The 14,800-nt window shown below is 34.6% G+C and overlaps 1 protein-coding gene across 2 annotated transcripts; it reads right to left on the reverse strand.

Moving 5' to 3' along the window:
• Positions 1-309: 309 nt before the first annotated feature.
• On the reverse strand, positions 310-10,372 carry LOC132156754 (protein archease-like). 2 transcript variants are annotated; one of them, XM_059565756.1, is made up of 7 exons: positions 10,198-10,372; positions 9,544-9,568; positions 8,192-8,313; positions 5,050-5,132; positions 4,918-4,970; positions 2,872-2,908; positions 310-597 (listed from the first exon to the last, which is right to left on the reverse strand). In XM_059565756.1, the coding sequence occupies exons 1-7, from the start codon at positions 10,277-10,279 to the stop codon at positions 511-513; spliced, it is 489 nt and encodes a 162-aa protein (XP_059421739.1). In that variant the 5' UTR covers positions 10,280-10,372; the 3' UTR covers positions 310-510. The 2 variants fall into 2 exon arrangements, with proteins under 2 accessions (XP_059421739.1, XP_059421740.1); XM_059565757.1 differs by having other exon boundaries at positions 481-597; positions 2,872-2,941.
• Positions 10,373-14,800: the final 4,428 nt, after the last annotated feature.

The following is a 14,800-nucleotide window of genomic DNA, read 5'->3' on the forward strand; positions in this document are numbered from 1 at the left end:
CAACCACAGGTTGACATGCATGCAAGGTCAAAAAAGCACTTTCATTGTTTTATAATATGCATGGCCTAAATGCTCATTGACTCCCAAATGATTCACTCAATGATTCATTTTTCCAAACCCCTCCTTTGCGTGACACTTATCTGTGGTGATGTCGACAACAACGGCTTGGGATTTTTTTTTAAAATGACTCGTTTAAATGATCAGAGTTGACTTTATTTAGAGAGTCATTTATGCACGGTGTACTTTCCAATTTAAAACTTTGCCGGATGTTTTCATTCACTTAGAGTTGTTACACACTGCATGAAATAACATAACAGGGGCACTTTAATGTCTTTAATAATAATGAAAATCAGACCAAAAAAAGTATTTCATCCATGTAATCCACAAAACATTTCATAGTTTACAGAAAAGACACCTCTCAGATGTCCATTCCAACAAGTAGGTACAATCTTTTAAAATCATCACAATTCGCACAAGGTATTAAATTATATGTAACGTGTATTTAGTTTTTTAAATATCGATGATGACAAAGATCTCTGGTTTCTCCGTGTCATGTACTTGCATAGCAGAGTAAGTGATTGCTTTCACTTCTGTTCCCTGTAAAACAAAAATAAAAGCATTAAAATCTTTGCAGTCTGATGCCTGTTTAAATGAAAGTGTGTGTAATTTATGCACCAAATGGAATCAATTAACATCTCGTGAAGCAAAACGCTGGGGAGTCTGTAATAAATCAACAGTTAAAACATTTGTAGCTTTATACCATTGCTTCCAGCTTTATCCATAATATTGCTCTCCCCAGTGAAAGTCAGTTTGTCTGAATCAGGAGAGAAATATGCACAGAGCAAGCACTGTTTAACAGCACCTCTAAACAAATATGTTGGTGCATTCTAGTGCGAGACAACAACAGGATGGACCTTCTTTTACTAGAGGTACCATTACTGATTACAGACTGGTATTTTAGCCAGAAGTGACATCCAATCGATTTCAGGCATAGCTGGTGTGCTGCTGTTGCCCATTGGAGTGCAATGTCAATTTTAAATTGAATGCCAACCCACCGAACAAATTTTCGAATAATCGAATATTCTGGTCCAGCCCCATTGGGGAGCAAGCGATGTAATGCTAAATTTCTCCAAATCTGTTCAGGAGAATACAAACACACCTACATCTTTGCAGAAATGAATGTTTCGCTAAATATTTCTGGGTTTAAGCAGGCCAGGCCAGACATAACAGCGTTCCAATATTAAGAATCTGGGGCAAATCTTGGTCGTTTGATTCCTAATACATGCTTACTTGCTCTGGATAAAGGGATCTGCTCAGATTAATAAATAGAGCACTGGAACAACAAACAGTAATCTGCAGTGGAATAGTTAGAATGATTCATATGAGCTTTATTATATGTGAAAACGATTGCACTGAAGAGTTTAATATTCCAGTAAATATACTTATATACATTTGGATAGATAAGTCAGACCAGCAACAAACAAAACATCCTGGAAACGGAATTAAAAAAAAATAATAATAATAATAAACTGTGCAACATTATCCTAGACGCACATCATTATTAAAGGATTACTCAGATTGTGCTGCATGGGAAAGGAATTATGGAGGGATGTGTTCCCAAGACAAATGTTAAAGGATTTTAAATGACTATAACACAAGGTAATATTCACAGTATGATCATAAGGTGAAGCACTGTATAATAGTATTTATGTCACATATAAAATACACAAGCTAGTATGAACATTTGAACTGTTTGAATGAGGAAAAGCAGAAATCTTTAAGATTTTAAGGAACTGAATCTGATATCAATCGCATCATAAATTTAACTCAAATCATGCAAAAAAATACTTTTCAGACTGGGCCATGCATATCCACTATAAAAAGATTTATTTCATATTTATATCTTTGAACCATCTTTTACCAATTATATTGTCAATTTCTGTACTCTAATTTAATGCTGCAGAAATAAAAACCAAATGATCAATGAATTGTTAAATCGTATTGTGGTCATATTTACTCTAGGTTTACTTAGAAGAGAGCGAATAGGTACTCTTCACCGGTTTTCTATTTTCAATGCAAATACTTGAAAACAATCTGGGTTTCAGTGCTTTTTCTCATTCTATTAGTAGAGGTTGCTATGATTGTGAAATCCTAATAACATTACTAGTGATATAACTGAACTGGATTGATGCTTAAATGCTGCATGTTTTTGGTGAAAGTGTGAATGTATACTAAACTGAAATGGACAAATGTGATTGTGATGTTTTTATCAGCTTTTTGGACTCCCATTCTGAGTCTGACGGCACCCATTCACTGCAGAGGATCCATTGGGTGAGTAAGTCATGTAATACTAGATTTGACCACTTCTGTTCCCACAAAAGCATTTACATCTTGGATGGCCAAGGTGTCAATTTTCAGGACATTTTTTGGGGTCAAATATTCCTTTAAGCCAGACATACCAGTTACAATTGTTAAAAGTCACTACTATGTGTTGGCTTAAACAGTGGTATTATTCACCATTAGTTTTTTTATTCATTTTTATCACACTACAGGACCAATGGTTCAAACCGCAAGTTTGCACAACAACTCAATCTGCAGCAATTGCGGTTTCATGGTAGCTCCCTTTTGTCCATCTTGGACTTATCAACACACAAAGAATTTCCTAATCCTGACTCCCCTAAGATTTTACCTAGGAAGCTGATATTTGTTATGACAAAATCTGTTTATATCTGGCAAAGAAATGTGCTACTGTTCGACTAGATATGATCTAGAAAAGTGAAATGAGCTGTGTGTAAAACAAATAAGCCACAGCTGTGTTTAAAAACAGAGTACAGCTCTGGTGGTTTCCACCACTGACAGATGGGAACGTACCTGCGGATGCTTATTTATGTTGAATTCTTCACCCCACCTTCAAAAAAAATTAAATAAATAAGACTGTAATCTGAAAGAAACATGCGCAACAGTCAAACAACATGAAGGAATCGTACATACAAAATCATTTGAAAACCAAAGGGAATCAAGGCCCAGAAATTATTCTGTTCTAAATGCAGGTTTAGAAGATGCTTTTGAAGAATGTGGGTAACCAAACAGTTGGTCCCCAATGAATTCCACAGCTACTCTTAAAATTTCACATTCCAAAAGTGGGTTTTCACAGTGATGCTATATACATAAAAACATTTTGGTTCTCCAACTAACCTTTCACTGAGAAGTTTTTTAAAGTACCGTACACTGAAGCTTTAGTGCAATGGAAAGGGTCAATAGATCTTAAAGGTTCTTCATGAAACCAAAAGATGATAAAAAAGAACCTCAAATTTTGAAAATTGTTTATGAAAAAAGAATAATAAAAATACCATGGAAGTCAATGGGGACCAGAAACCTTTTGCTTATACACATTCTTCAAAATATCTTCTTGCATTAACCAGAAGAAAGAAATTCCTACAGGTCTGGACTGACATAACGCTATCCCTTTAAAGACCTATCCACTTTTTTTGAAAATAGGCTTATTTTCCAACTCCCCAAGAGTTAAACAGTTGAGTTTTACCGTTTTCAAATCCATTCAGCCAAATTCAATGTTTAGCGGTTTAACTTTTATCTTAGCTTAGCATACATCATTGAATTTGCCTAGACCGTTAGCATCTCACTCAAAAATGACCAAAGAGTTTCTATATTTTTCCTATTTAAAACTTGACTCTTCTGTAGTTACATTGTGCTGATATTATGTATGTACTCCCACAATCGTCCCCAGCTGGGTAACTCTTTGGTCATTTTTGAGCGAGATGTTTACGGTCTAATCAAATTCAATGATCTATGCTACGTTAAGCTAAAAGTGCTACCGCCAGACCCTAAAGATCGGAGATTAGAAAACGGTAAAACTCAACTGTTTAACTCTAAGGGGAGTTGGAAAATAAGCCTATTGTCAAAGTGGAGTGTTTCTTTAACAGTTAAATCAGGCAAACGTAATTGATATTTTTAGTTCTCGGAGGACAGACTGTAAAAACCCCTAATTGCAGACAGTTTGATCATTACAAAATGGGTAAGCTGGAAAAGCCAGACTTTTGTCAGGAATGTGGGACCTGTTCCTGAGCAGAGGAAAACAATCAGTGATTTAAATGATGCTATTTCCATTTTAGACAAATATCCGGAACAGTAAAAATGAAAGTCTTATGAACAGAACTGAAAGTTGATCCTGAACATGATGACAGTCATTTTATTAAAGCTATTTCTCAGTCAGGGTATATATTTTTGCTGCATTTTCGAATGCATGAAGATGTAAAGCATAACTGGTAAAGCAAAACTGGTTTCACAGTTTCTGAACCAATAGGGTTTAACACCGATATAGACTACAGACTACACTAAATAATGGCTGGAACCTGTTGGTAGATGCTGTAAACACACCAATCTAGAGCCAAAGAATAAGAAACCTAAACTGCTTGATTGTTATACTGTTGATAAATATCAGCTATATTATCACCCACCAATATATTAAAATATAAATAGGTTTATAACTATGTAACTTTATTTGCATTCACAGATATCTATTCTTGTAAGTATTTGTTTCTTAGTTTCATAGGAATCATATTTGAAACATGTGTTAAACCAGATGTCACTCGTCTGAGTCACATGTGGTTTACAACAAAATGTAACAATATTTTTATATGAGAGACTCATCCTTAGATAAGAAATTTGACACATCAACATAATTTCCAGTAAAGATGATTCGAGTTTCGCTTGAATTCAAATCCATGATCTCATTGGAGTGCAAACACCTGCTAAACATCCTATGAATTCATTCAGGGTCAGAAAGAAAAAAAATGTTCTGTGTTTTTGGCTGAGGATCTGTGAAATCTTTTGTGGGTGTATAATGACAATCTTTTAAGAAACAGGCCTTTGTAATTCTAGTGCATTTCCAAAACTCACCCTATTGAGCGGATTTTCCAGCGCATTCGGTCTATGTTCAAAACCTTGACTTCCTACAAAACAAAAGAAGTTTACTGAAAAACTTAAAAAGACTGAGGTCACAGGAAATCTAATCTCAAATCTTAATATTACCCTGGGAATGAAGAATAAATCAGCGCTGAATTTGAATAGCCAGTCACCCAAGAAATGAAAGAGGAGTGACTCCATATCATCTCCTGAAACAACAATAGATAATGTCACCGGTTGGCCTGATCTGCATTTTTCATTTTATTCCCTTTTTTGTCATACAGTGCCTTTGAATTTTTTTTAAAGCCCTTACTGTAATCTAATACACCACTGCTCCTGCATATTGTTTTGTGATATAATGAAAAAAAAAAAAAAGACATTTAGTTACTTGTGACAAGAAGTGGTTCTCAAGCTTTCTGAATCCACAGCCCTCCTTTATACAACACAAACTCAAAATATGATTTCAGGTTTTTTATTTTCATTAAATACTTATTTGGGCAACTCTACAAGTTTGTCTGGTTGAAAAGAGTATTACAACATCATTATTGTACATTTTTGTAACATTTTAATTTAGTGCAATATTTTGTCATTGCAACATTTTATTGTCATTTTCACTAGCAATTTCGATTTATATTGTATAAGTTCACTGTTATCCCACCGGTCACTATTGTGACCCTCAACATGTTTACTCATTATATGACCACACTCAACAAAACTGAATATATGTGTTTAAATCATATATTAATACTAAGCACCATAAAGATCATGTGTACCAAAAATCTGTGTCATATATTTAAGACACTTTACTAGCCTTTAGTTTTGGAGCTTTGATGCAGCTTTCTCAAGGTTTTACATATTTGCAGGAAGTGCACTAAAACATCAGTCCGTAAGGTTTTTAAACCTTTATAAATGAAAACCTTTTTTATGGTCACTAATGTGTCCGATGGGATTTTTTGTTGTGGTTTTTTCTCGGAAGTGAGACCATTGTGTGCTCCTACACTCATATCAGATCAAACTTATATTAGAATAAAATTTAGATCAACGAAAAACCATAAGATTTGACAATGTCATGTTGGACTAATTTAAATACTTTCTGCGTCATGATGTAATTATAAAACATCATCATAACGCATTTATTATGTATAGCGCACGCAGTCAAAATAGTTGTTGCCATTTATGTGATCTTTATGTGAAGCGAAGCAAAGAAGAGGAGCAGAAAAATATCAATATAGAGGTAAAAATCACAACGACTGTGTATTAGCCCGTGATGTTTAAGTAGTATTTTGAAATAGCCTTTTTAAAACATCTTAACTGGTTTGCTTGAGGTAACTGCTTATTTCATTTTACTTTATTTTCTTTTAAATAAATTAAAGTTTCGTTAATATTGTTTAACGTCAGTAAGCCTACACACTGCTTGCTTTTAATTTACCAAAAACTGGCTAAATGTCTTTTGAAAAAAGACCATGACTAGGACTCTAATCTAGCATTCAAAAAATTATTATAAGTAAGTAATTTTTCCACTGTATGTATGCACAGAATGGAAATGAAAGGGATGGGTATGCTATTTAGACTAACTCGCTAGCTAGCTGGCTAACATGTACAAATAAAATACTAAATGTGGCCTTAATTTTGTTGCCTTTGTTGGCTGTTAGACTATTTAGGCATTTCATATGGCTCATATTTCCTTTGTAATAAGTATGTCACTGTAAGCATAGTTGTGGGACTAGCTCATGTCTGAGCTGATTGGACTAAAATCTGTGCCAATGCTGAAGAGTCATAAGACGTGTGGATCCATGTGCAAGCTTTTTAAGTATTACAGTTGTTTTAATGCTAAAAGGCTAAACTAGTCTATGTTTTACTAAAACTGAAATAATAAAGCGTTTAATTTCTATTAAGGTTTATGGGGATTTTAGGATGTAGCCTAATTAACCATATTAATAATTGTTACTAACCTACTTTTCAGACAGAGTAATTAGTAAAGTAACTTAAATGCAATATCGATTATGTAATTAGTAATAGTAATTAATTACTTTTTGAAAGTAACTTGGCCAAAACTATTAAGCATTTTGTAACGCAGTGTTACAAATAATAAAGAACAGATCAGAGATTAAAATAATACCAGATTTGTCTCATTTTAAATTAATAATAAAAACTGAGATACATTTTCTTCTTAAAAAAAGTATAACTTCAACAGAATAAAGCTGAATGGAATTGAATTGAATTGCATTACATATCTGTCACGTCATTATAAGTGTCAGATCACCACATTTGAGTGAACATTGCAAAAAATGTGTTTATGTATATATATTCTGTTAATGTATATACTGTATTCTATACATATTACATATACATATATATATATATATATATAAAACCAGTCAAATGTTTGGACATATGAATGGGAAAGTGTCCAAATATTTGACTGGTACTGTACTATAATATACAAAAAGAATATCAACCGATATAATCGCTATTTGACTTTTTTTTACTCTCTAATATTGGTATCGGCCCTTAAAATCCATATTGGTCGGTCACTACTTGTAATATATTTTGGTCGTATGAAGTCATGTAATAGCTTTTAGTGTCAATTTTAATGTCTGCCACACCCATCATTTTACCCTTTAGTCTATTTAATATTCTCCTCAGCAGTAAACAGTGGTATAATTTTATTAGCAAAGGCGCACTGTTGCTCGGAAAATATAGCAGAAACAGAAAATTGCTTCTAATTGCACTTGATGCTATTTATGATGATTAAATTTTTGTAAACAGAGTCTAACACTATTTAGCACAAATAACATTTCCTTTCTTTAAGTCAACACATGCAGTGCAGTCTTGCATAAACAAATTCATGCAACTTACATGATGCAATTGCATTATAAAGCTTGTAACTGCATGTAAAAAAAAAAAGTGTCCTTTTCTTTCTCCTTTTCAGGAGGAAAGCAAGTCACACTAGTTTGCGGCATCAATTGATTTTTTTTAGCAAGATTTGGCAACATGAATGAGTGAAGGCGTATTATTCCTGCGATTTTCTTGCAGCTACCATATAAAAGAGAGACACATCTCTAATATGCTTTTACATCTGTTATTCATCACTAGTTGTTTAGTTTGGTTGTAGAATATGATCATCACTCCTATAAACTATTGAACTGTGTGTGTAAAGTATTGACAATTAACTACCGAATTTAGCTGTGTGTATGTGGAGTCAAATAAAGTAGACACTCGTAATTCCAGGTGGTCTGAAAAGAAAAGGTTGAATATACTGTCCCACCTTCTGATTCTACTTCTAGAGTGTCAGTGGGTTCAACAGTTTCTGTGTCCGACATGTAGCCAAACATGCCCATTGCACACTGTTCAAAAGCCTCTTCCAGAGAATCTCCCCATGAATGAATCCTACAGTGAAAAACAGAGGCAAGGCTTTAAAGTTATAATGTACATACACATTCACAGTGAGCTGTTTTTTAAAGGGTTAGTTCACCCAAAAATTTAATTATGAAAAAAATTATGTCATTAATGACTCACCCTCATGTCGTTCCAAACCCGTAAGACCTTCGTTCATCTTCAGAACACAGTTTAAGATATTTTAGATTTAGTCCGAGAGCTTTCTGTCCCTCCATTGAAAATGTATGTACGATATGCCAGAGACAGTTTATAAGAGACATGCCACATCCTCAATCCTCAATACAACTATATAAGGAAAACCCATAACGGCAAAGATGGCGCTTGTGTGCACATGTCCCGCCCCTCCCGCTGGAAAGCCAATCATCTGCTTTTAACAGCCGGGAAAACATTTAAGCCTATCGTCTGGTTCCACTGACGTATGCGCACAGTTGAGGAACCCTTGCGCATGCGTAGTAAAGGTATAACCTGTGGGGAAAAAGGCGTTTTAAACCTTATTTTGGGGCAAAGTCATAAATTTTTTTCAGCGATTTTTATCATATCTCACCGCTGTTTCTATACATGCTGTTTTTATGTCCCGGTGACCAGTGAAAGTGCAGTTCTGACTCTCTGCCCATTCATTTAGAGAGGAGCTGGTCTTGTTATTCTGAAATAGCTGCCCGGAGGCGTTGCCAAGATGGCGGCCGAGTGGCATGACTTGCCTGAAAGGACTTTGGGTATACTGTCGTAAGTCGAAATTTTTGGACCAAAAGGTATTTTCACTGCTTCAACAAATTCTAATTGACCCTCTGATGTCACATGGACTACTTTGAAGATGTTTTTATTACCTTTCTGGACATGGACAGTATACCATACATACATTTTCAATGGAGGGACTGAGAGCTCTCGGACTAAATCGAAAATATCTTAAACTGTGTTCCGAAGATGAACGGAGGTCTTACGGGTTTGGAACAACATTAGGGTAAGTCATTAATTGTATCATTTTCATTTTTGGGTGAAATAACCCCTTAAGTCTAGTCCTATTCTTCCACTGAATTAAATATAATTCCTCACCAAACCTTACACCAAATGTTGAGGCAATGTTGGAAAATACTATATAAATATAAATGACTCATCTGTCATTTGAAATTACAGTTTTCAGGGTTTACCACTAGCTTTCAACATTTCCAGGAATTTTTACATTTGATTTATGTAACAGTGCCTTAGTCACAAGCACATACTTACTGGACATCTGCAGTATGATCAAGATCTGAAACAGAAAACCAAATATTGCTTTAAATGATGACATGATGCTGATCACACTCGAATCTAAAACCTACATAAATATAAACGTGCAACTGCGAACAATGAGCAAACACATTATTACACTTTTTTACTTCCAACACTGTAAGAAAATTTTATTATGCGTCTAAGTAATGTTATTATACGTGTGTGGGCGTTTTGATCAGCAGGTGTATTTCGTAAAACAATTAATCAAAGTGAATCGACTGATTCAAAGTTCCGAAAAGCAGTTTTATCACATTACTACTCCATAATTTGCCGTTACTCATCTCAAAATGAGATGCATGTAATAAAACGGTTTAGAAATAATAATAATAATATTACGTGCTGACGTAAACATTTTGGAGCGTCGTATCACGTGACTCAATTCATTTTCATGAACCTTTACCATATTAGAATTTGTACGTTATGTTCAACCGTTAATAGTGTGTTTCTGTAACGTTCGTGCTTTTTTACATATATATAACTCTAATGTAAGAAAAGTGTACATTACATACTTTTCAGCACATTTACGTCTGAGTTTTGGTAGGTTTCGTTTGTGTTCGTTACTGGATATACAAGACATGCGAAATAGACAGTGAAATCGATTCCACTTACACTCGTATTTCTTGTTGATGGGAGGATACTTTGATTTGATGGCCTTTTGCGCCTCTGTGAGATCAAGTTGGCGGTCATTCATTGTTCTATTTTGATTGATTTTAATGCTCTGTAGGTGTTATTTCCGTGAAAACATGGTAGTGTGAAAGTGGAAACGGTGAACCAAATAAGAGTCTGCTGCGTCCTGCAGACATTTCATAATAAAAGTCCCATTCCTTCTTTAACTAAAAGCGTGTTTGTATTTTTCAGATGTATGTTCCATTTTCTATGTATGTTGTTTAATGTTACAGTCATGTGCAATGTTAATAACATTGATTTCATTGAGCTGTAAATGCAGCATCATATAACTTTGTATAATTATATTCATTTTTTGATCTCTGATTTTAGTTTTGTCCTGTTTATACTCAGAAAAGGGGCTTTATACTGTGTTTAATATTAATCCCAGTGAATAATGTTCCACTCCACTTTGATATTCCAGACCTTTAAACACTGGAAGACATCCAATTATTTGGAGTTATCTGAAATGGTGTCAACCTAAATAAAATTAAAAACTGATTTAATGTCTCATTTCATTATTGGCATGAATTGCATAGGATTTGCCAGATACAGACATTTATTAAATTGTCTGTTCCAATAATCAAGTTAATCTGACTCACTTCAGTAATGAAGATTAATAGCACAGTTTGAAATGCCCTGTAGCTGAACTCACGGATTCTCGAATGAAATAACAAGAAATGGATGCAGACCAATATAGCCTACTCTTGGCATCTGTTCTGTAAACCCCTGAAGGAATGTAAGAAAGCAGGAAACTTCCCCTGTGGAGTCATATGGGAGTATTTTGTGGTCTTTCAAGCCAGTCCAACCTCTGACATTATTCTAAACAAATCTATTTGCTTATTTTACATTTGTTATTTTTCATAAATTTATACTTAGTTTTAAGAAGCGTCCAGTTGTTTTGTTTTATTGCAGAAGCAGTTTTATTCCAATCTCCTCCTCTTCTAGTTTATAATGAACACACAATCATAGTTCTCTTAGAAATAGTCATCTACTCTGTTATTTATGACAAGCAATGTCTGTGTTTGGTATCTGAGAGGTGAGGGTCTCATCAGTGTCAGGAATACAGTAACAGCGTTCCACACTATTAACTCTAATCTGTTTAAGAGAAACACTCAGAATATTGGATAAATGTTTATGCTAAATGCATTATTGTAAATGCAGAATATCACTTTATTAATGTCGTTTAAGGCCACAATGGCATTTTTTTCAGTTGATGAAAACAAGATACATTATTAACATCAAATATACTACATCAAGTCGGGGTTGAGATTCCATATTTTGTAGTTCTTTATTTATTTTCTAAAAAGCTTCACTCAGCATTGCTCCCATACTGACACAGATGAGCAATACAAAAACGTCCCAAAGCTGTTAATGATATCAATCAGATCAAATTGACAGAACTAGTATCGCCAAATGGTGTTATTTTACCAAGAAAAAAAACACACAAAAAAAACACGGACCTCGCCAAAGTAGCTGCCAGTTCAGGCTCTGTCCCAAATGGCATCCTCACGGACTTCGCTAGACAAGTAATGGACACATCTAATTAACATTTATTATTAATATTCGGCTGAAATGTTGTAAGAACATTGAACAAAACTATATGTTAACCTGTTAACGGTCAATTACATTTTTGAACATAGACTTGAAAGTGCATGATCCAAACCTATATTTTTATAATTCGTGACTGAAAACATTTTGTAAAATGATTTTGATGTACCATTTTCATGGTAATGCAATGTTTGAATTTAAAATGGGTTTCAAAGGATGAATTTTGAGATTTTACGTTTTTAAACGATATCCTCCTGTTATGATGTAGGTTTTTGAGGTGCACTCTTGCCATAAATTGATCTATTACTTTTCCTACATAATTTTTTACAAAAAAAATTTGGTAAAATACCAAGTTAGGAGTCTTAGACCTTTCCAACGATATATAGTTTGTTGTGATTAGATTAGGATTTAATTGTAATATAGTGAAGTAAATGCAGGCAGCCCGCCGAGGAGCCGGGTGGGAGTTTTATACAAAATAAAATCAAAAAGATCTCGGTCCTGCCTGTTGTTTTTTAATCCCAGCGATGACGTTCTACCATGTTGTCCGTTCAACCACTTCGTGTTTCCGCATTTGTGTCCCATCATGTGCATCTCAGCCAACGTGACGTCAGAGGCGGGGACTTCGGGCATCTAAATTAGGCTCTTCTTGTATGGAATTACATTTAGTTCAATAATAATGAACGTAACTTTATAAAACTGAACGTAAGTTTTTCAGAAACTATCAAACATATGCCATTACAAAAGAAAAAAAAACTCAATTAATTAACTCAGTAGCACAAATGTAACAGGCTCTTCAAATATGCTTCATTTTTGTTAATGTTTTTCAAAGATTCGTTTTCGCTGATCGTGGATTCTGAATGCATTGCCACAGACTTCGCTTTTGCTTCGCAGTTTTTCGTTTGGAGTTTTGACCACTGATCCATAACTGGATTGCTCATGACGTCATTAAAGTGAAGCCGCTGCGCCACCATATTGGTAATCCCTAGTGTGCGAAAACGCTCCATTGAATTAATGGGAATTTGTATGATTTTAATGAGAAAACATCACCTAACAAGTCAGCGTTTATAAATATGAAGTATCACTGTACATTATTACAATGCGAACACCCTAGGCATGTAAATGGTTATTTTTTAAATGTCGGGAATTTCCCCTACTTATTAAAAAGCTAAGTTCATTACAGTAGTGAGCATCATGAACATGATAAACGTCAGACGGACACGACCTCAACACATTTAACAAACGACAAAATGTTCGTTCTGAAATCTGAATTTATTCAGAGAAATCACTGACTATATACAGTACGGATTTAAGAAATAAACACAGAGCTTCCCAGATAGTAAATAATTTTTTTTAATTTCATTATAGAGCAATATTAACAACATAATTTTATTATTAATTGTAATATATTAAAATCCATTTCCGATACTAATACGTTCATGTTTAATAATTCCTGAATAATTTTGTTCATAAAGAAATAAGCCATTTTTGTGTTTGATCAGTTACCTGTGTCATCAGTGCGCAGCAGACACACCCACCTACACGATTTAAATATATCGCTTATCCTGTCCCAAAAGACCGTAAACACTGCAGATAACACCTGAAGTAAACATTACTTTATTACACATAACATAAAAACGAGTCCCGTTTGACTGATCAGCTTCAAATCGAGTTATTTTAGGACAGCGGTTTGAATGTAACTCAATGGTGCTTTCTGCTGGTAGGGATTAGTAAAATGGCGGATCGAACAATTCCGGTGGCTTCATTGCCTGTTGGCAGTTTATAACGCGATGATCAGTGGTTTTGACACAAACTTCTCGTGGGGGCGGGGTTAACAGTGATCTACTCTGATTGGATAGTGAGCTTTTGATGGACAGGTGCTCTCTGACCGGGAAGTACAGACGCCACTCAGTGGCGCGCGCCGCGTATATGTTGAAAGCTCTCTTGGTGATTAAATCTGGTCTCTACCAAGTTTTTCATGTTACAGTGTGCAACAGTTGTTGCGGGTAATTATTGTCATTCAGTAACACAAGCTTACTTCAAGCTGCCTTGAAAGACAAGAGCTCATCTTTACAGACTGAGACGATCGAAGGTTATTTATTTACATATTTAGTATACAAATCACCGCGAGAGCTTTCCAATATGCGCGCCACTCTCTGGCGTCACTGACAGAGTGGCGTCTGTACTTCCCGGTCAGAGAGCACCTGTCCATCAAAAGCTCACCATCCAATCAGAGTAGATCACTGTTAACCCCGCCCCCACGAGAAGTTTGTGTCAAAACTCCAAACGAAAAACTGCGAAGAAAAAGCGAAATCTGTGGCAATGCATTCAGAATCCACGATCAGTGAAAACGAATCTTTGAAAAACATTAACAAAAATTAAGCATATTTGAAGAGCCTGTTACATTTGTGTAACTGTGTTAATTTTTTTCATTTTCATTGTGTTTTTTTTTTCTTTTGTAATGGCATATTTTTGATAGGCGGGTCATTCTTTATTTGTGGTGGCAAGTGGTGTCCCTCTACTTTAAAACAGTTTAAATAAACTTTAAATACCATTAAAAAAATTGTTGTTGCATTTTTGTATTCTGTAGGATAAAAACAATTTTTGCACTATTAATAATTACATTTTTGTATTAAAATACATATTTTATTGGGTTTGAGAGATTACTTTTGTAACAAAATATGCATGTTCCCGCCATACCTCAGAGAGGTTTCATAGAATGTAATGGCAACAATATAAAATTTTTTACACAAATAAAGTGGTTATATTGTGAATATAGATTTAATTCAACATGTACAATTCTATTAAATTGTTTTTAAAAATACATATTTTGTAATATTTAAGAAAAAAGTAGTGTCCCCCACATTCATGTCTGTGGTGTTACATCAATGGACATCGTCCCTTTAAGAAAAGGGGGAAATCTATTTGGACTACTTCCTGTGTGCAAAGGCCATTGCAGGTGCTGGTTGATCTGAGGGGTGCATGGTTAGTACATTCTTTC

Source organism: Carassius carassius, chromosome 14, assembly GCF_963082965.1.
Source record: "Carassius carassius chromosome 14, fCarCar2.1, whole genome shotgun sequence".
NCBI classification, from domain to species: Eukaryota; Metazoa; Chordata; class Actinopteri; order Cypriniformes; family Cyprinidae; genus Carassius; species Carassius carassius.

Excerpts from the sequence above, each read along its gene's own strand:
- LOC132156754 (XM_059565756.1), bottom strand. The coding sequence starts at position 10,279 with ATGAATGACCGCCAACTTGATCTCACAGAGGCGCAAAAGGCCATCAAA. Across the intron at positions 5,133-8,191 it reads TCTAGAAGTAGAATCAGAAG|GAGATGATATGGAGTCACTC; the intron begins GTGGGACAGTAT and ends TTGTTGTTTCAG. Across the intron at positions 4,971-5,049 it reads ATTTATTCTTCATTCCCAGG|GAAGTCAAGGTTTTGAACAT; the intron begins GTAATATTAAGA and ends TTTGTTTTGTAG.